This window comes from Amphiura filiformis, chromosome 17, assembly GCF_039555335.1.
Source record: "Amphiura filiformis chromosome 17, Afil_fr2py, whole genome shotgun sequence".
In the NCBI taxonomy this organism is placed as follows: Eukaryota; Metazoa; Echinodermata; class Ophiuroidea; order Amphilepidida; family Amphiuridae; genus Amphiura; species Amphiura filiformis.
In genome coordinates, this window is record NC_092644.1 from 63995561 (window position 1) to 64016821 (window position 21261).

The 21261-nt window shown below is 37.1% G+C and overlaps 2 protein-coding genes across 2 annotated transcripts in view; one reads left to right on the forward strand and one right to left on the reverse strand.

Moving 5' to 3' along the window:
• The window catches only part of LOC140138154 (synaptotagmin-5-like), a 114720-nt gene extending 101534 nt beyond the window's left edge, over positions 1–13186 (forward strand). The window contains 2 exon segments of the mRNA XM_072160086.1: positions 5191–5378; positions 9286–13186. Coding sequence (XP_072016187.1) covers positions 5191–5378; positions 9286–9399 — 302 coding nt within the window. The 3' untranslated portion in view covers positions 9400–13186.
• A 1683-nt stretch (positions 13187–14869) lies between these two features.
• On the reverse strand, positions 14870–20818 carry LOC140138155 (uncharacterized). The gene is made up of 2 exons (XM_072160088.1): positions 19600–20818; positions 14870–18739 (listed from the first exon to the last, which is right to left on the reverse strand). The coding sequence occupies exons 1-2, from the start codon at positions 20765–20767 to the stop codon at positions 18408–18410; spliced, it is 1500 nt and encodes a 499-aa protein (XP_072016189.1). The 5' UTR covers positions 20768–20818; the 3' UTR covers positions 14870–18407.
• Positions 20819–21261: the final 443 nt, after the last annotated feature.

Below are 21261 nucleotides of genomic sequence, written 5' to 3' on the forward strand. Positions count from 1 at the left end.
CTTAGCTACTTATTAATTTGGAGGTTCAGTGATTATATGTCTTGTTTTGAGAACAAAATGAGTCTTATTTTTTTTGATCACAATTGCATTAGGTAAACCCGAGTAGGTAGGTTTAGTAAGGTTGTAACTTGGTTTACAAATATTTTAAAGACTGTTTATACATAACTTTTGTATCAATACAAAAAGTGCAAAAGACACGAACGCAGCGTGACACAGCGGATAAGGTATTTAACTCCAGTGCAAGATATTCCGAGTTTGGTCTCCGCTGGCGGCAACATTCGGTATATCCATAACTACATTTCATTGTGGGTGTTGGCAGATGTAGAAAATGACGAAGGTCTCGTAGCCAGTTCCGATCCAGGTGATCGGTGTCAGTTTGTACACCCTACCATGCCTACCCTGACAATAATGGGGGGCACAGTGTCTGAAATTGGAATAGGTCACCCACATCAAATAAGAAATTAAATAAAAAGCCTGTAAGACCACAATGGTGAAGTTAAGCATACTGAGGGAAATCAGTTAAGTGTCAGGACACGCCATCTGGGAGATTTACCTCGGCACGGCAGTGCCCTACATCCAGGTTAGGCCTTCGGGACACATAATTATTGCATATTGCATTCTGAGGAAATTAACACTTAGTTTACCCTACTTTTACCCTCGTTATTGAAAAGTAAACATCTACCAAAAAGAAATTACCCCCTTTAAATAATGGTAATTATTCCTAAACCGTTGACTGTATGCCAAATTTGAACGCAGTCGAAGCAGAATTTATTGCTGCGTATTATGACACCTCACTTGTTCCAATGGTCTCGATATTGATATCGCTACGTACATTTTAATGAAAGTAACCCAAGATTTTAAAGTTGCAGCAAAATCCTATTGCGTTGTATTCAGTATCCATTGAATGGAATCTTATCAGCTCTCATTGGATTATTCTTTTTGTTTCATGCATTTGGAAGGGATCAAAACATGTGGTAATCAATAACAATTGTAATTTTTCACATCAGTGATCAGTATTCACACAATGTCAAATTGAAACATGAAGATTTCAATATTGTTTTCTGACTAACAAAGTCCTAAATGGCAATGGCAAGTTGTCCTTTCAGTGGTAAAGTTAGATTCGAAATTTACTAATTGGGAGGTGTTCACTAGGGTGAATCTGAGAAGGATAATGAAAAAAATTTGTTTTCACATTCAAAAAGTCAGTTTTTAAGGAAATATTTCAGATAAATATTACTTTCTAGCTCTTTGTTGAAAATAGTTAAAATCACAATTGACTATGTGTCCAAAATTAAAATGCTCGGTAGGGACCTCTAAAATTTGTTCAAAACGTATAATTTTTTTCATGTGATGTTTTTTAACCATAATGACCCACATGAGAGGGTAGCCCATTAAAAAATCTAAATTTTATTATTTCACAGATGAAACCATTGATCTTCCACTTCTTATGACCTTCTTTGTCACAGAAAATATTGTTTTAATATGGGATTAAGTAAACAATGACAACTGATGTGAATGACTTTTTTTATTCATTATTACATGTTTTGCCCTCCTCCAAATTAACAAAACAAGAAGATTAATCAAATGAGCGCAAAGAACATTTTCTTCCATGGACACTAAATACAAGGCACTAGGTCTTTGCTGCAACTTTCAAATCTTGAGTTACTTTCATTTTAAATGAACGCTGCGACATCAATATTGGGACCATTGCAGTAAATGAGGCGTCATAATGCCCAGAAATAAATTCTGCTTCGACTGCATATTCCAATTCTGGCATACGACAACCGTTTAGGAATAATACCAATATTTAAAGGGGGTAATTACTTTTGGTAGATGTTTATAAGCCATGTTTAAAAACCGACATGGCTTAACTGGGCATTAACAGCAGAGACAAAAAAATTCATTTAGAAGCTGCTGACGAAGAAGCACCCAGAAAGCGATTAACCTCCCTGCTGGCCCTCGATCTAATGGCTTGTTTGTTTGTTGGAGGTTATCTGTTTGGAGGGGCTTGTTTTGTTTGTTTGTTTTAATATGCGTGAATAGAAATGGTTCAATTATTAGACGGTAACCCGTATGAAATCGAATAAAAAGTTGACGACGTGCTTTCTTTCTTCCGAAACTGATTAACTATACACGACTTGGAACCATGTAGGAAATCATTGTATATTCCTGCTTTGTTTCTACGATTCCTTTTTCTAAAGGGAATTTACCTGCTTAGCCTATATCCATGCTAATAATATATGAAGTCTATTGATTCGTATCAGAAAGTGTCTCGAAAAAAAAACCCGTGATTATTAAAGTGCTGATGTCTTTAAAACAAAGAATTAAATGCACAAAAAGCAGCCCTAAAGTTACATTTTCGAGACCTGGTTTTATTCTAGAGACTGGTTCTATTTTGGAAAAATCCTAGCGGTAAATTTGCGTAAAAGTTGGCAACTAGCTTATGTTTGTTAATTCGGATATGCTGAAGTCGAATCTGTTGTCTGCCAAGCAATAATTATTTTGTGACAGTGATCCTCACCCAATACCCGCCCCCCCCCCCCCCTCATGACCCATGATCGTATAGGGGACAAAAGTTAATTTTATTCCAATAATACTTTCAAACATGTCAAATTATGCGTCTGGCCCCACGGATCCCAGAAATGTAAATAAAGTTTGTGTGTGTACGACCTATCGTTAAGAAACTTATGGGCACAAAAGGACACAGGTCGATTTGCTTATTGTGTATGGGTCAAAAGTCAAAGTTGCTCCAATTTTCGTAAAAGTTGCGGCTTATTGTTCACGAGGAGTCAAAAAAGAATAGTTTGCCCTATCTGTAATGTTTAGTTAGCATGTTACACAGCAAAGAGTCCAAAGATATGTAGGATTCCATAGGATTCAATGGAATTTGTATTTAATTACCATCTACGTAATAATAATAATAATAATAATAATAATAATAATAATAATAATAATGATAATAATAATAATAATAATAAATGCGATTTTCCGGGAAGCGCGTCCAATATAGACAGTTTCTACGCTGCACCCTCGGATCCGCATCCATTTTGTGTTATGTACCCTAAAGTCACTTAAAAGTCATTGTAAATAAATGCTTATCATGTTAGCATTCCCAGGTTTGCACATTTTCACGAGCCAAAACTAAAGTATAAACACTTTAGAGTAAAGATTGAGGTTGAAAAATTGGAACACTGCTGCTTACTACATTTTTATTGTCAAATGGAGTTTTCTTCTCATGGATCATTGCATTTAATAATCAAATTGCTTTTTTTTTTTGTCTAAAGGAGCGATGAGTTACAAATAGAAATTGATTTGTTTCATATTATTGAATCTTCCCTGCGAGCTTCTACGTGTCTCTTTTCTATAAACCTGAAGTCATGCAATGAACTTTGATAATAATGAAATCGAAGCTACGCAGGTGTACGTGGCAAAAGTCTTAAAGGAACACTGGATGGAGTCATTCAAAGTGTGCTTTTAAAGTCCAAACATGATTTCCGCATACTATGCCTACCGACAAATACAAGAGTACTATATATAATACATTACATACTGCTTATCATACAGACTGTTTTGCGTTGATAATTTGACCGTCACATGTGATGGAAAAATCAGGATATTTGTTTAGTTTACGCTTAGTTCCAAAGAGAATTAGTTCAGTTTTGCCCATATGAAGCGACAATTTGTTTTCAATTAACCATTTATTACAACTTTGCAGGGTAGTGCTAAGATTCTTAGCAATTTTTTGTGGGTCTTTGTCAGAGTACATCAGGGCACTATCATCAGCATATTGTAATAGTAAACAATCAGCAGAGTTTGGCATATCATTCACATAACAAAGAAATAAAAAGGCCCTAAGATACTGCCCTGTACCCCGCATGTTATGGTAAGGGGATCAGACTCAACTCTATTGGTGTTAACAATCTGCTTTCTATCAGAAAGATAAGAATGAAACCAAGGTCGACAACTTATTACACAGAATTTGGTGGTCTACACTGTCAAACGCCTTCTGGATGTCCAGTAAGATCATCCCAGTGTAGTAACCGGAGGCTGTTTGCTTCCTAATGTGATCTTGCAAATGAATGAAGCAGGTGTCAGTATGAGTATGCTAAGTTGAGTACGAGCGTATGATCCCCTAAAACCAGACTGAAATTGATAAAGAAGCTTGTTTTCAACCAAGTAATAATTGTTCAATTGATTAAAAACTGCTTTCTCTAAAATCTTTGAAACAACAGAAAGAATACTCACTGGCCTGTTATTTCCGGCATCAAGTCTGCTTTTCTTTTTGTAAATTGGAATAACGTTTTCAAGTTTCATATCATTTGGAACAATGCCAGATCGGAAGGAAAAGTTAACAATAATAAGTGATGGGACCTTTAATTACCTCTGCTGCATCTTTTATAAACAGAGCAGGGATGCCGTCGAGACCGGTATTTTTATTTATATCCAGACTTTGAATCTCATTGAGAACACATTTTTCACTGACCTCTTGAAGTTCAAAAGAATCGGGAACAATGTCCTTATATTGGTTTTTAAACTTCTCTGATAAAACATCATAAGAAAAACACTCTGGCTTTGGGAGTTTACTGACCAGATTGGAGGCAATCTGAGTAAAAAAATTGTTAAAATGATCGGCAACATCTTTTTTGTCATGGCACTTTATACCATCCACGTCTAAAACAATATTTGTTGACTCTTTTGACTTAGATTGGTAGCCAAGATCTTTTAGATGTTTCCATAACTGTTTAGGATTGTTCTTATTTGATGTGAATATTTATCAATTGTACACAAATTAATACAAATCAGAGTTTTATGCTTAAATGTAATAGCAAAAGTATGCACAATGGGCAACTGGACTACGGAGAAGTCTAGAAATGTGTTAATATTGTACCCAAGCTAAAACAGACTATTCAACAGTATGATCATGCCGGTGAACAATTGTGATAATTCGTTCCGAATGTCCTACGCGCATCCTCCGCATCATGAAGAAGCTGATACTTATAGCGTAAGCTATAATCTAAACAAGATGGAAGCGACAGCAAAAATTGTTAACTGTATCGTCTTGAGCATAAGAATGAATTTACAACCCCGTCTCATCCACCTACGCTTTATCCAACACTTCACTACATTAATACCGGTGACACGAACTATCATCTTACCTAATAACTTGCTATTTTTATCAATTTTCTTTAGATCCCTATGTTAAAGTGTCAATTTTCTATACGTCAAAGAGGTTGAAGAAGAAAAAGACTTCGAGTAAACATAACACCGTCCACCCTGTTTTCAACGAGGCGTTAGTGTTTGGTGTAACGCAAGATTTTCTCAAACATTTGTCATTAGAATTTCAAGTCATACATGAGAACCGCATTGGACAAAACGAGGTAAGTCAATAAAGTGACAAGGCTGTCTAGAAAAAGAAAACAAACAAGTTTTATGTAAATTGATGTAGTTAATGTCCGGTCGTATACCTCATTTAAAAAAGAGCAATAGACACTCTAGCTTGGTGATTACTCTTTTATATAGAGGCATTTGACGAAGCCAACCTAGTTTATTTAGTTATTTGACATTTAAAAAATAAAACCTGTTCATTCTTTAAAAACATTCATTCGTAAATAAAACGAATGCATAAGCCACCGGGTTTTTAACTGCCATATCATAAAAGGTGTTGTTTAAAGGTTTGTTGAAGAAGCGAAAACATGGTGGAAAATATAATTTGATCCTGAGGTTATTAGAATGTTGTTTCTTTTTGGTACGAGTATTGTGGAAGGATATTCCAAACTGAAATTCATAATATTAACCTTTGGTTTCCTATTAAGTATCTTTAATTTTTGTAATACTAGTATATGGATAGTTTTTTCATGTTTCATACAAAGAAAGTAACACACATAATTCAAATGTATCATCTTCGATATCAGATAACACTAGCTAAAATACGTTCAAAGTGAATCAATCAAAATAGCCTCAAATGACACAGTTCAAAATAGCATCCATTTTACAATCATGGCTCAAATTTGACCTGAGTTACACAACACATTCAAATGTCATTTCATTAAAGCCATAATATGTGATCTGCTCCCCAGCAATTTTTTTTCGAATTTTTACTTTTTGCCTCATTGTAATGGCCATTGGTTTGTTATAAATCCCATGTTTAAGACTAAGCCTGAAGTGCTTTAATTACAGTAAAATTTAACATCTATAATAAAACGGAGATCCCCGGTTTTATTCTGAGCTCACTGATCGAGTGTGGATAAAACAATCGCGTACGTGTTTACCATTGAATCAGTTACGTACCATATAAACTACACCAGGCACAAAAAGAAACTCGTCAGTAATATTCATCCTTGCTGTTCAATAACTTGATAATTTTGGATTATTCTGAAATATACATTTTGTTAATTAGACTTTTCTTTCTCATTTGACACCCTGTTCGTGAACATTGAGCAGAAATTGACCAAGATATGCGCCTCCAAACTCTCAAACCCCAAAATGAAAAGTTGCAATTTTAATGATTCAATTGTGCCTGTTACACTGTGTGCTTTATTGATTGGCCCGTGGTGTTTATGTGCAATACAACGATGCGTCCCCATTGAAAACCGTTGAAAATGCAACTTTTCTTTTTGGGTCAGAATAATTCAAAATTATCAAGTTATTGAACAGCAAGGATGAATATAACTGACGGGTTTCTTTTTGTGCAGGGTGTACAATATCGCTATTCGTCTGACGTCTAGCCTTCTTTGTATTGTACATTTGCGTGTAGCTCTGCCAATAATCATGATAATAAATACGATTGGCGAGATTATACACACATAAGCGCTGTCCGTCTTGACGTTTAATCTGTGTGCATATCGCTATTCGTCTTACGTCTTGTTTGTTCGTCCTAGCTCTGTAAAACTACGTTCAACGAGCTGGAATGCTATGACAATTTTCTTCTTTTCACCTCAATTGTTTGGCTCGAATTCAAAAGGGAACAATGTAATAGCTATCAGTGGAAACCTAACATTTAAATAGGAATCTATTCTTTATGCAAATCGCACAATACTGCTTTAATAGACATAGGGTTAAATAACTATATCCTATATGCGCATGTGTGAGGTCCTATAGCTAGAGGCTGCAGGTTCTTACACAGCATTAGCTAATAATTCATATCACCTGCTTCCGACATGAATATATAAAATGATCCCTTAAATAATAAATTATACTTCGTAAGTAGGTTAAGTTCATATGAATTTATAAAAAGATATAGCATATAAACTACAAATTAAAAATGACATTCAGTGGCTCAGTACCCCGGGTTTATTAATACTGTATATAGTGCGCAAATTAATCAAGGTAAAAGTTATGTTCACTCCTGTATATCTTAAATAAAGACACATTATGTCAAATTTAAAACCAGCAGCCAATACCTGTATCCTTATAGCGCTTATAAGATCTCATTTGTTGAAATCGGTTGAGAATTAAGGTTAGCAACTATTTTAAATCACTCATTATCAAAATAAATCAAGCAAGTTTTCATAGTATATGACTTGAAGAATGAACTTTAGCAAAACATCATAGTGTTATTTTTCAATAATATATTGATTTAGATAATGAAAATCGATTTTTGGCTGCTTCGACTAACAATACCTCGTCTACCCTTAAGGGGAATGGTGATCGAAAACCCAAGAAACGAAATCAAAAGGTGCATTTTAATGTTCTAATCAATGGAAAGCACAGCGCTAATTGTACGCTTTTGTATACAATAGGACATCCAGTGGAGCAATCTGCAGCATTGGATTTGCATCTTCTTTTCGGATTTTGGATCAACGCGTTGTAACGTGTTTTTGTTTCTTAACATTATTTCAATTAGGTCTTTAATACGAGCTAAAAAGATACAGCTGTTGGCTGCTTGTTCTAGTTTATGGCATATCTGTCATTGTTTAGGATATACAGGACTGAAAATCACTGGTGCCTTAATTCGTTAAGTAAACTTTATAAATCTAATGATATGTACTTAAAGTGTATGTAGCTGGGATGGGAAGATCAATTTTGATCTTTCATATTGAAGATACAAGTGAGAATTTAACCCGATTTTAAATGCATTATCAAGATTATTCATCGTCAACTACACAACTATATTCCCAAAAACATTTAAAAAAAATCTTTTGGGAAAGAATGTACATCTCAATATGAATGGTAAAATTTTCAATGTCCTTTTGACACCATGGAATATTAACACGTTTTGAAGATATTTTTGAAACCTCAGAATATAATAAAAACGAGTAATTTGGTAAGTAAAATTACTAAGGTATGGTGAAGGTTAGGGAAGTAGCGACCGTAAAAAACAATAGCGCTCAAAGACAATATTGTTTAAGGTTGCTCCGCAGGGTTAGAAACAATAGCGCTCAAAACAATAGCGATCAAGCTTAAGGGGTTACTACACCCCTCGCCAATTTTGTGCCTATTTTTGCATTTTTCTCAAAAATTATAGCGCATTGGTGACAAGTAAGATATGTATATTATAGGGGCAAGGACTACAACTACTGCACTGAAAATTCAGCAACTCAAGGCAAGTAGTTATTGATTTATTGATCAAATATTGGTTTCCCTCATTTTTGACTGTAACTCCACAACTGTTGTCTGTGCTGAAATAAAATTTCCCGTGCAGTAGTTGTAGTCCTTGCCCCTATATTATACATATCTTACTTGTCACCAATGCTCTATAATATTTGAGAAAAATGCAAAAATAGGCAAAATTAGGCAGGGGTGTAGTACCCCCTTAAACTATCAATTAGCCCTCGATAGAGGGCAGGCCCTGATGAATGTGAGAAATTAAGTCTTTAAGTATGACGGGTTGTCTATAACGTTAATGTTACGATCCACAAGGCCGCAAGCCGACAGGGCTGACGCCGGAGACATCCACAGTGAGGACTTGCAACTAATGAAGTTCCAATATATAATAGCCTCGCAAGGCAAGGAGGCAAGAGTAACAAATGTAACGTTGAACAACAGAGAGCGTCAACATAGTTACGATAAACTGCTCTATAAGTCGATATCATAATATTGATAAATATATAAATAAGTCGACATGGTAAGATGAATTATCTCGCCATGGGTTAAGTCGGATGGCACTTAAAACGATCCGTAATAAGTTGTTTATCTTGCACTTTACAATTCATATTGAAAACATGTGATAACCAAGCATTCCATATTTATAACGATGTGACCTACCTATTAAAGCTACCGTTCCATATAGACATGGTAGAGAGGGAATTATAACTGCATAAGTTGTACTTCTTTTTCGCATTTCAGATTCTTGGACGGGTAGTCTTAGGACCAGACTCTCAGGGCGAAGAATTAGCACATTGGAATGATATGATTAGTTCCAGTAAACCAGTAGCCCGTTGGCATCGTCTTGTACCATAATCACTGTGATGAAGACCGCACACCAACTACAGACTTGTAGAGGGCTAGGCTACGCTACTGAAATACTATAGTCTGTTTGTAGTAACTTTACTTTGAAAACAATCTATAGTTAAATCGGAAGTTTTATTTCATTACATCGTCACTTCATCAGGTTCTATAAGACTTACTCGAGTTCTTGTAATGTCACCTTATACATCATTAGCATATAAACATCGGTCACATCGGTCAATCGTATCCTGTATTTGACTGCTCAGGAGTTCGTCTCAGTAAAACATTGCAAAGTTTATACCATGGTATAATACAGATGGAATGAAACACAAGTTCGCGTCTGACAATTCTGTCATTCAAACTCCGGCACAACCCGTGGTTGCTTAGTATCGCGTAACTACAGGACGGTGCTTTTCGTTAGTTATATGATACAACCAATCACGGGCCGTGTGGAATTTGATTAACAGGATCTGAAATTAACAAAGATATTTCTTAAATACAATATAAAGCTGAATTACAAAATTAAAATGGTCGATAGATAGACAATTTTGTTCTGCATTATCTTGATACTTCGTTCGGCACCATGCTACTTTATTCCCTCAAGCTATACGCATTTGAGTGACAAAAACAGTTTCAAAAAGTCACATTTGGCTATTTACGCTTTTAAGGCAATTTCCGCTGCCCTTTATTATGGGCTCAATAGTCATGATAGTGCGTGATAGATGAACGGTCACCCCGCTGTGTTCATAATCTGAGTGTTTCGAATGAAAAGTTAATGTAAGTGTTGTCACTTTTGAAAAGCTCTCTTTTTAGGAAAAGTTTGGAAAATAAAGTCGTATCGTGCCGAATGATCTATCAAATACCGTGAATATGCAGAACCAAATTCTCCATCTATCGACCTTGTAATTTAGTTTTAGTGTCTCTATGAAAGTGCTTTTGTTTTTTAAGTGTTCGGAAACCTTTTGTCCGCAGTATAGTGTTTTTCTTTTTATTTCTGGCATTTATTATATTTCGTCGGGGTAATTGTCTAATATTGATGAACTCCAGATAAGTATAAAACATCCCTTTGTATTATACTAACCTTCGAGGGCGAACATGCGGTGATCACAGCGGATAGTTCATCTGATACTCGGCTCAGTATGCGAACATGCGGTGATCACATCAAATAGTTCATCTGATACTCGGCTCAGTATGCGAACATGCGGTGATCACATCGAATAGTTCATCTGATACTCGGCTCAGTATGCGAACATGCGGTGATCACATCGAATAGTTCATCTGATACTCGGCTCAGTATGCGAACATGCGGTGATCACATCGAATAGTTCATCTGATACTCGGCTCAGTGTGCGAACATGCGGTGATCACATCGTATAGTTCATCTGATACTCGGCTCAGTATGCGAACATGCGGTGATCACAGCGAATAGTTCATCTGATACTCGGCTCAGTGTGCGAACATGCGGTGATCACATCAAATAGTTCATCTGATACTCGGCTCAGTATGCGAACATGCGGTGATCACATCGAATAGTTCATCTGATACTCGGCTCAGTATGCGAACATGCGGTGATCATATCGAATAGTTCATCTGATACTCGGCTCAGTATGCGAACATGCGGTGATCACAGCGAATAGTACATCTGGTATTCGTCTCAGTGTGCGGACATGCGGTGATCACAGCGAATAGTATAGCTGGTATTCGTTTCAGTATGCGGACATAATGTGATCACAGCGAATAGTACATCTGATATTCGTCTCAGTATGCGGCCATGCGGTGATCACAGCGAATAGTACATCTGGTATTTGTCTCAGTATACGGACATCAAGACAATAACCATTTACGACGTATTTTAGTTTATTCTCCCGTTTTTAAGTATCTCATTATTATCCTCAATTGATTTTAATCCGCCTGCATATAGGATGTGAAAAATTAATTGAAAAGTGCTTTGTTGGCCAATCAGTAAGGCAGCATAGCCAGGGGGAGGTGTAGTAAAGTGACTTTAGGGAGGGAAATGGTAAATTCTAATATCGCAGCGGCCAGCATCGGGAGAGCTCGCCTTGGCACTGATAAAAGGAACTGATACATATTATGTAACAAGTATGTTCACAAACAGCTGGCAAATTATCTCTACGGAAAATCATGGCGGTTTCTTCTGCTACTAATCAATTTATAGGCCTACGAGACTTTTTTCTTGTACTAGTATTTGATTTTCATAGGTGTAATACTACACACTAAATATCATCCTCAAAATATTTTCTTTTAAAAATGAGTTAACACTCAATCAATTCTATATTATATTTGTGTCAAGATTCCATCCGCTGTTAATACTAGCCTAGTCATCGGGCAAAAAGGCGTTCAATTTGGCGGTAAAACATGCGAAAGTGCCAAAAATCGTCTAACGCAGAGAGGTGTCTGGTACAGGTAATACCTGGAAAACTGCAGTATTTGAGCCAAATGATTTGTCCTGGTAAATGTGTCCAGGAAATGGTGACAGGAGAAAGTTGCACAGAAGTGGTGAACAGAAGAAACCGACGGGAAGAGAGTGCAGAAATATTCCAAAGATAGAGAGACTTGAAAAGACTGAAAATCTTCAACTGCAATGATAGTTCTCGTGAGTACCGCAAAAATTATATTTATTCACGTCATGAGCATGGTCGTAGTGTCCTTGGCGTGACTAAAGTCGTTAAAATTGCTTTTGCGATAGTCACGTGACCTTATTATTGCAGTTGAAAATTTTCAATCTTTTTCATTCTCGCAATCTTTGGAATACTTTTGTCGTCTTTCCATCTCTGTTTCTTCTGAACACCTCCTCTGTACAGCTTTCTGATGTCATCATTTCCTGGATACCTTATCAAAGCCATCATCATCATCAGTCGGATGCGGAACAGGCGACTACAAGCTTTCTCCAACTATTGCGATCTTGGGCAAGCGAAACAATTTTGTTTGGCTGTAAGTACAGTGTGCGCGGCCGTCCCGGTTTCCTCTTCCCGTGTGGTGGAATATAAAGGGCATATAAGTTCACATGCTCGTCATCTTCAAAACGCAGTATATGGCTGAGAAATTTGAGTTGATGAATCTTGACTCTGGCAACCAGTGGAGTGGTGTTGGTCAGATTGTAGATGGTTTCAGTTGGAATCCGATTCACACGCTTGATGTTTAACATGACTCTGTAGCAAGATGTTGCAAAGGCGTTGATCTTGTTTTCCATGTCCTTGGTGATTACCCATGACTCACACCCGTACAGACAGATAGTAACACAAGTTGTCTCAAACAGCTTGATTTTTGTTTCGATTGGCAGGGATGGGCTTCTCCAGAGGCGTTCCAGTTTCCAGAAAGCTGCCCAGGCTAGGGCTTTTCTTCTTTTTAGGTCTCCAGCACTAGAGCCCATCTTGGAACCCAAGTACTTGAAGTCTGTGACATGGTTGATGGTACTACCATAGATTTCAAGTGCTGGTTGGGCGTTACAGTTTGCAGTCATATATTCTCTCTTGGGTGCGCTGATGACAAGGCCTAGATCTGCTGCTGCAGTTGCAGTCCTAGTAAGCTGCGACTGGGCCCGTGCTATGGAAGATTCCAACAGGGCGATATCATCAGCAAAATCCAGGTCATTCAGCATCCAGGCAGGATACCTGCTTGACCGACGTGGGTAGGTAACAATTCCAGCGTCAATTCCATAAGTTGATTTCTTCAGAAGGTAATCTACCAAGATAATGAACAGGAATGGTGCTAACACATCACCTTGAAGCACTCCATGCAGTTGTTACTTGGAAAGCAGTAGCGTAGCCAGCGGGGGCAGGGGGGCAGAGTGCAACAACTCCCAAGACAAAAAATGAAAGAAAAAAGTGCCATTCTGACAAAAAATAAAAGGGAAAATCAGGAGGGCAAAGGAAAAGAAAAGGGACAAGGAGCCCTTTTCTACCGAAATTCAGCCCGAAAATACACAATTTTTCCGCGCTACGCGCGCATATTGCAAAGATTAAGCCCTTTCCATCCTGATAATGGGCGAAAATAGTGTAAAATACCAATTTTTTGCGCGCTACGCGCGCACATCATCCCAATAAAGCCTTTTGTCTCTATGTATTGTATGATGCAACTGTATTTTTTTTCGTCTGTGCCCCCAAAATTTTATTTTGCCCCCCCCCCTGACCAGAAAAGCTGGCTACGCCCCTGTTGGAAAGACTCTGAGATACTTCCATCTACCATAACAGCACTATTGGAGTCCTTGTAGAGCACCTGGATGGCATGAACCAAATGAACCCTTAATATCTCCTGAAGCCGGATTCTAATAACCTAAAGCTTCACCCACTCTGCGTTAGACGATTTCTTGGTGGACTTCCGACATTTTAAGCTCTTGTAGCCTAAGAATTTTACCACCAAATATTGAACATTGTGACTAGGCTAGTTTTATCTGTTTCATGAGAAGAATCATGATAAAGCTTAATGTAGAAATGGTAGAAGCCGATTGAATGTTAACTCTCAATTTTGGAGATGTTGTAATACTTCTGTTTAGTGTGTGTATACACGGATATATTAGTCTGAAATTGGTCATAATTATTTATTTTTTCATTTCCTGTTCCGGTTTGCTGTTATATATCTCCTGCGCCTTTTGAATTATATCGCCTTATATCATTAAATTGCTTCACTATATTTTCAAATATTGACTTTGTCAAATATTCGTATTATATTATTGTCAATTTAAGCGTTTTACAGGCCAAGACAATAATGGGCAAATGTTCACCAAACTTTATTTTGAAAGGCAATTGCATCCTGCCATCTTCAAACAAGAGTATTATCGTGATACTGTGCTATTCCATTTTAAATACACACTCCCTATGTGGAAGATTTAGCTAAAGTCTTAAACAGAGGAAGTATGGTTTCAAATAGAATAGACAACATGGGTAACTTCCATTTGAAATACTCAATCCAGTTGTGGAAGATATAGGTAAATCCCCGTACAGAGGGAGTATGGGATTCAAAATAATGAACCCTATAGTCATTTCCATTAAATAAAACATGCCCCCTGTGTGAAAGACTTTTGTTAAATCTTTCAAAGGGATAGTCAAATAGCCAAATGCATTCAACGGCCGGATAAAGTAAGTTACTCATCAGATGGTGATTTTACAAAAAACGTATTTGTTGGTATCTTTTTAGTATTCGTTTTGCTCTGATTCACGCAGCTGTGACACATATCAAAGGCAGCGTCACTTTTGCCAATGTATTTTAAATTACGTTAAACGTCTGTAATCCATTTGTGATTTGTGTGTAATGCACTCATGATCAAAGGCGGTGTATCTGTAGGGCGCAGGCACTTCGCTTTGAATCGCGCGCTAGTACAGATGCAACACCTTTGATCGTGTGCAGTGTTTCACGCTACTGTAGAGAAAGCCGAATGGACTATAGACGAATCCAATTTCACGCATTCCAACACCATTGAATGGCAGCCATTAGCTGGGTCCCCGTCGGCTCGATTTCCCCTAAAATGTGAAATGATGCGGCCTTGGAGGGTATTTTAAACTGCATTCTATCACCTGTGTTACACGTCAGACAAAAGAAAGATGACAGTTTACAACACAAAAGAATCTAATATCGATTTTTAAGCGGCTTTAATCCACCCAATCGGGCAGTCACAACACCAGTTAGGTGCTGCGGGGACCCAAAAATGGCCGACCAAATCCTGACCATGACTTGGCTCGTTGGATTCGTCTATAGAAGGAGAACTAAGGCCCGAGCATTTCGCCGTAGAGGTAGTGTAACATGATTAATTACCATAGCGATAAGTGAAAACAAGCTTCGAATGTATTGCCCTGCACTATAAGTAGGCTGCACGCATCACCTGTCATTTCTGTGTGTGCTGTATGTATCTAATCATAGATTGAATATAATACCGCTATTTCGAAGACACTAATCGTACAGGTGCGAGCGAAACGTGCATGAACTCTGCATAATGTGAAATTTCCATACAACTAAGATTCAGATCTTTATGCCTATTCTTTGATATACAATTAGCCTTTTCGAGATATGGCGTACACAATAGGAGGGCAGGCTTCAATATGGGTAAAACCCGGCAAATTCAAAAGACTTTACCCATCTCGTGCAGCGCCATCTTATTGTGTCCGTCATGGTGCGATGCAGAATTATACATTATAATGTTTCACCTATCGCTATGGTGATTAACTCTGTTACATCACCACTTCTACAGCGAATACGTTAACTAAGCAGCGAATGGCACTGGAGAACGGAAAGCAAAACAGAAAGCGCAAAATGGAGCGTTGTACGCGATGGATAAACGTTGGCTTATACTGGTAACTAGAGTGTAGTCAGAAGGGAGGTTCTGCAAAGGAAAAATGGGAACGAAATTATTTTCTTATTATTTTCAAATAAAAGTATTAATTTATTTATTTTATTGACATATTTTGTGAAAAAGCATGAGCTATTATTATCAAATGGAACTATATGTGCTAAATTCTTGGACCAGTTAGGTAAACAATTTTGTACACAATATCTCTGAACGTGGCTTTAAAAAGCGCAAATACAAAGTATTATGAGAATTACAATATCATTATGCGTAGTGAAAATGTGAGCAGGATAATTTCGATCAAGTTTGCAATGAATGTTGATGCTTATTTTACACACATCAGTGAGAGAGATTCGCTATAATAATCTTTATCTATTCTTGTGTACAAATTTACCTGTATTAACTATACTTTTGTTTATAGATGTAAATGTACTATATATCAATAACTGTCAATTATAAGCGTGTATTATACCATTTTTGATTATGAATAAAAATACAAGAATGTATAAATTTATTATGAAGCGTCCAGTTTTGTTGTTGAGTATCATATAATTTATCCAGCTACATGATACTGATACTACATCATATGTGATGCGATCAAGCAAAATCAGTCGGAACACGGAAATATTAAATTTTCAGTTTCTTATAGGATAGTAAAAAGCATTTACTAATCTAGATTTGGCAGGAAACCCCATTGAAATTGAACAACCAGTTCCAAAGATATGAGCAATTTAAGAGTTTCCAAAACAAGAGGAAACAAAAGGAAATATTTCCTTTGTATGGCTATATCTCAAAATCAATTTTCCCGAGTTCCGACTGATTCTGCTTGATCGCATCACATATGTGATAATGTTTCTTATCCTTAGCGCATTTAGCATATTTTCATCAGTGTAAAACATACAAAATAAAACGAAAATGTCTATTGCTTGACAAATACCAGAAAACACTAATAACACACGTTATTTGAATCTGGTTGGGGTGGCACTATATACAGCAGCAAATCAATGCTATTGGCATCGGGAACTCTGTTAGTCTTGAGGGCATTTGGAACTCCGTTAGTTGCAGTCTTTAATATGGAAGTTATTAATCAGTGCCATTATGTTTTAGCAAGTTTCAGATGAAATTAGATATTTGCTTAAAATTTCTATACTTTCATGACTTTGGAAAGACCGTGCAGTTGATGTTAAAAACATTTAAATTTCCGCACAAACATATTTGCGGTAAGGTGTGTCAAACTATGTTTGGAATTCAGTAAATAGATGCATTTGTAGGATTGTAGATTAAATAATTAAATAATTCAAATATTTTGCTAGGCAAATCCAATGAAACAGTAATTCACTACTTTAGCTTTCGTCATCTGGGCTGACGGCTTGAATCAAGCCGTCAGGCTTGGCAGAGGCTTCAAAGAATATTTAAAAAGCACAACATCTCCACGGCGATGCGTCCTACCAACACGCTAAAAAGCCTTCTAGTCCACCCGAAGGACAAGAATGACATAGAGCAGAGAAGTGACGTTGTCTACAATATCCCGTGTAAAGGGGTTGACAAGTCCTACGTAGGGGAGACAGGAAGACAGTTTGGGACAAGACTCAAAGAACACAAGAAAGACTCTGAAACAATAGCCGAAAGAAAATTCACAAGAGCAAACAGAAAAGAATCAACTTTTGAACAACACAAATCAGCCATTACTGACCACATCGCTCAAGAAAACCACGTCATTGAATGGGAGGGACAAAAGTACTTGACAGGGACTCGAACGAATTCACCAGAAGAATAAGGGAAGCTATCCAAATCCGCGAAAAGGGGGCCAAAGCAATCAACCGCGACGAAGGTATCGTCTCTCTCGATCACGTATACGATCCACTGATAAAAGCAACATCACTTCCGGGAAATGTCAACAAGCCGTTTCGCGGGGAAAGCAGTGGACCAAGACACTTGTGATCAAGCCGTCAGCCCAGATGGCGAAAGCTAAAGTAGTGAGTTACTTTTTCATCGGATTTGCCTAGCAAAATGTTTGAATTTTATGTTTGGAATTGTTTAAAAGCTTTTAATCTAATTTAATCACTAATTAAAATCTTACGAATTTACCTTTGAAAAATTATTTTTAACAAGCTAGGTTGTTTACCTTATGCTTTAATAGCATAATTTAATTTTAACATGTTTTTATAATTCGGAATAAATAGGTCTTATTTCGTTTCCCCATACACGTTCCCTTTAATTTTGAGATGACGTGGATATATCATCAAAAAAAAATTAAACATTAATTTGACCGAGGCGAAAATTGTAAAACAGCCAAAATGAGAGAGAACGGTTGCATCTTTTCCAGCAATTGAGGGCGACACACATGCATTCTATACAATATCACAGACATAGAATAATATAAATTTAGAATAGGATCTGTAGAGTATAGTTTTACGTTTTAGGCATACACTACGAAGCATAATATTAAATCATAACCTTAATTACTATCTACATTGTAGCAGCCGAAATAATCATGTAAATTATATCTACATCATTATCTATGCAACACTTTCGCCTGTTTCTTTATATCATACATCTTACCCTTATGTTTTCATTATTTTGTTTTTTTGCTTTCATTTATTCATTTATTTATTCATTCATTTTTATTTCACCCACTCGTCCGCCAACTCAATTACATTATCAATCAATTACTCATTCCAAATACTCTCGTTTAACGTTTATGTGTAGTCGCAGCAAACATCTATCCACACGTAACACCAGCATCTTCAGAGTGGGAGCAATTTTCAACTCCCCACCCACTATGTTGACAATCTTCCAACTCCTCTTCATATCCGGTGCATGCCACATCATCTAACCAGATGGTCCCTAGCCCCTGCCCGAAGTATGCTCCTGACTTGGCCACAGCGTTAGAATATGGTTGCCCCAACTGGCGACAGATCACTCGGGCATCATATGAACCCCACGAATCATCGCACACTGTACCCCAGTTTCCGTTATGTTGGACCTCGACACGACCTTCTCTGGAGTTACTTCCGCCTCTAAGGCGAACCGTGGACATACCGGCAGGCGAATCTGCAAAATAAGACCATTATTGTGTGTTTATTATGCTGATTGTCAGGTTTAAAATGAAGTGCACCAACTCGTCGTAAGTGCCGCGCATAAGCTAGCAGTGACGTAATTAGAGTGTGGAGAATAAAGCAACATTTTGGTGAGCCCAAAACTAGTGTCGCAAGTGTAGAGGTGTTTTTACCACAAAAATACCAGTATGTTTCTATCAGGTTTAAACTGAGGCGTAAGTAATACATAAAATAGCACATGGACATGTACTTGAGTTTAAGCATTCAAATATAAAAATGTGCAAATCTAAATATAAGGAAAAGATTTTTTCCTATTGTAGTTTCTTCAAAATTTCATTCCAAAGGCCCTCTGTCATGTCTGTCATAAAACATAACCAATAATCACGAATACGTATAATCATCGGGAAGTAAAAAAGGTATCAAATTTAAAATTATCCATGGAAAGCTAAGATTGTGTATAACCTACGACATTATAAAAAGCTGATATCATACCCTACAGTACTCCCAGCAAACACAAAAAGTCTAACATAATGCAATTTAAGAGTTTACAAAATATATTGCAAAAATGTTTGCCAAAATATTTTACAATAACATTTTGACAACATTTCTAAAACGTCGTTGTAGTGTTTTTTCATATAAAACGTTTACAAAAATGTTTTCCTGACCTTTATATAACCCGACATTTAAATGTTATTAAACACGTTAAAATGTTAAAATGTTTTGAACACATCCAATACTTTTATCAACGATTTTACCAGTAAAGGGGGTATAAATGATTAAGAATATATGGCCGGTCACTTATTTGTAATCCATAAAAAACTGTTAATATTACATAGCATCACACACTGCACCTACCTGTGCATACAACACCAGCATCCTCAAAATGAAAACAGTCCTCGTTGCCCCATCCCCTATGACCACAATCCCATACAGTTTCTTCAGATCCTATGCAAGCCACATTATCTAGCCAAATCTGCCCAGATCCTAATCCGAAAGATTCCAGCGCGTTTTTGGCCACAGCTGCTCCGTAGGGATAGCCTAATTGACGGCACACGACTCTGGCATCATTCGCATCCCATCCGTCATCGCATACTGTACCCCAAACACCTTGGTATTGAACTTCGACGCGTCCTTCGCGGTTGTTTGTACCTCCTACCAAACGTATACCACTGCCTTCAACGCGCTGACCAACTTGTTGATTTGCACCTGATTCTTGTTGGATAATTCCAAGGATTGACATCAAACGTTGCAGTTGGAGAGTGTTTTCAATATTCTGCGTGGCTTGCAATTGACGTTCCGATTGATTGCGAAGAATGTGAAGATGTTCTTCGAGTAGATTTTGCCAATCCGCGTGCTGATTTAGAGTTAGGTTTGAAAAGAGTGCAACCATTTCAAGAACTGCTGGTAAACTGTCTATAACTTTGTCGAGAGTTGCTTGTTGGTTGTCCAGTTGATGTTGCTGTCCTTGCAGAATTGAGGTTAATTGACGCTGGGTCTCTTGTTGTTGTTGTAATATAGTTTGAATTGCATTGACCCCATTATCGCGGTTTTTCAATGCGTCTTGTTGCTGGGATAGTTGTTGGTCGTGTTTTTCCACGATGTCCATTACTTGATTCTGTGTTTCTTGCAGCATCTGGAGTATATTTTCTATCGTGGGTAACACAGAAACCACAGTTTGCAAGAGTTGGGTTTGTTTTGCAGCTGTCGAATTGGATTGGACAAAGTCATCAAGATGATCAAGGATTTGAGGAATCAAGGAGACGATCGGTTCAACTGCGTCGGCTGTTTTCATGGTGTTCAGCGTAATGTTCTGAAGAAACGTAACCATTTGAGGAATCGTTATTTGAAGAATTCTGGTCATATTATCGGAGATACTTGCGTCAAATGGCTCTGAAGGAACATCGAAATTAACATCAGTGTTACCATCCAACAACTTCTTGTTTGCTACATGAGCATTCGCTGAATTCATGATGCCCGTAATCGTGCAAAAGGTAAAAACCAGGAACCTGCACATACTCGCCATGTTCGTTATACTGGTAAGCGATTTAATGTGTAAGTGTTGTAAATTCGATAAATGCTCTGCAAATGATACGAATAAACGTTGAGCACATCTTAAATGCAAATCTTTTCTTTCTTAAACTTCCTTATGAAAGTGAAACAATATCTGTATTACTAGTACTTGGGACAATTAACAAAATATGTTAAAACAAAGTAAACTTTCCATAAAAACTAGAAATGGGGTAGAAGTGTTACCATTGAGTATAGCCTAGTGACATTTTAAAAACGAAATCACATGAAACGGTTTAAACAAGTGGAACAATAGTTTTATTATTGGTACTTAGGTCAATTAACAAAATATGGTAAAACAAAGCAAACGTTCCATAAAAACTAGAATTGTTACCATTGAGGGTATTGGCCAAGTGACATTTAAAACGTGAACAGCATATAAAAACAAGTTAATATTTGTTTTATGTGGTAATTATCTAACTAGCATTCATGTTATTTCATAAGTAAAAG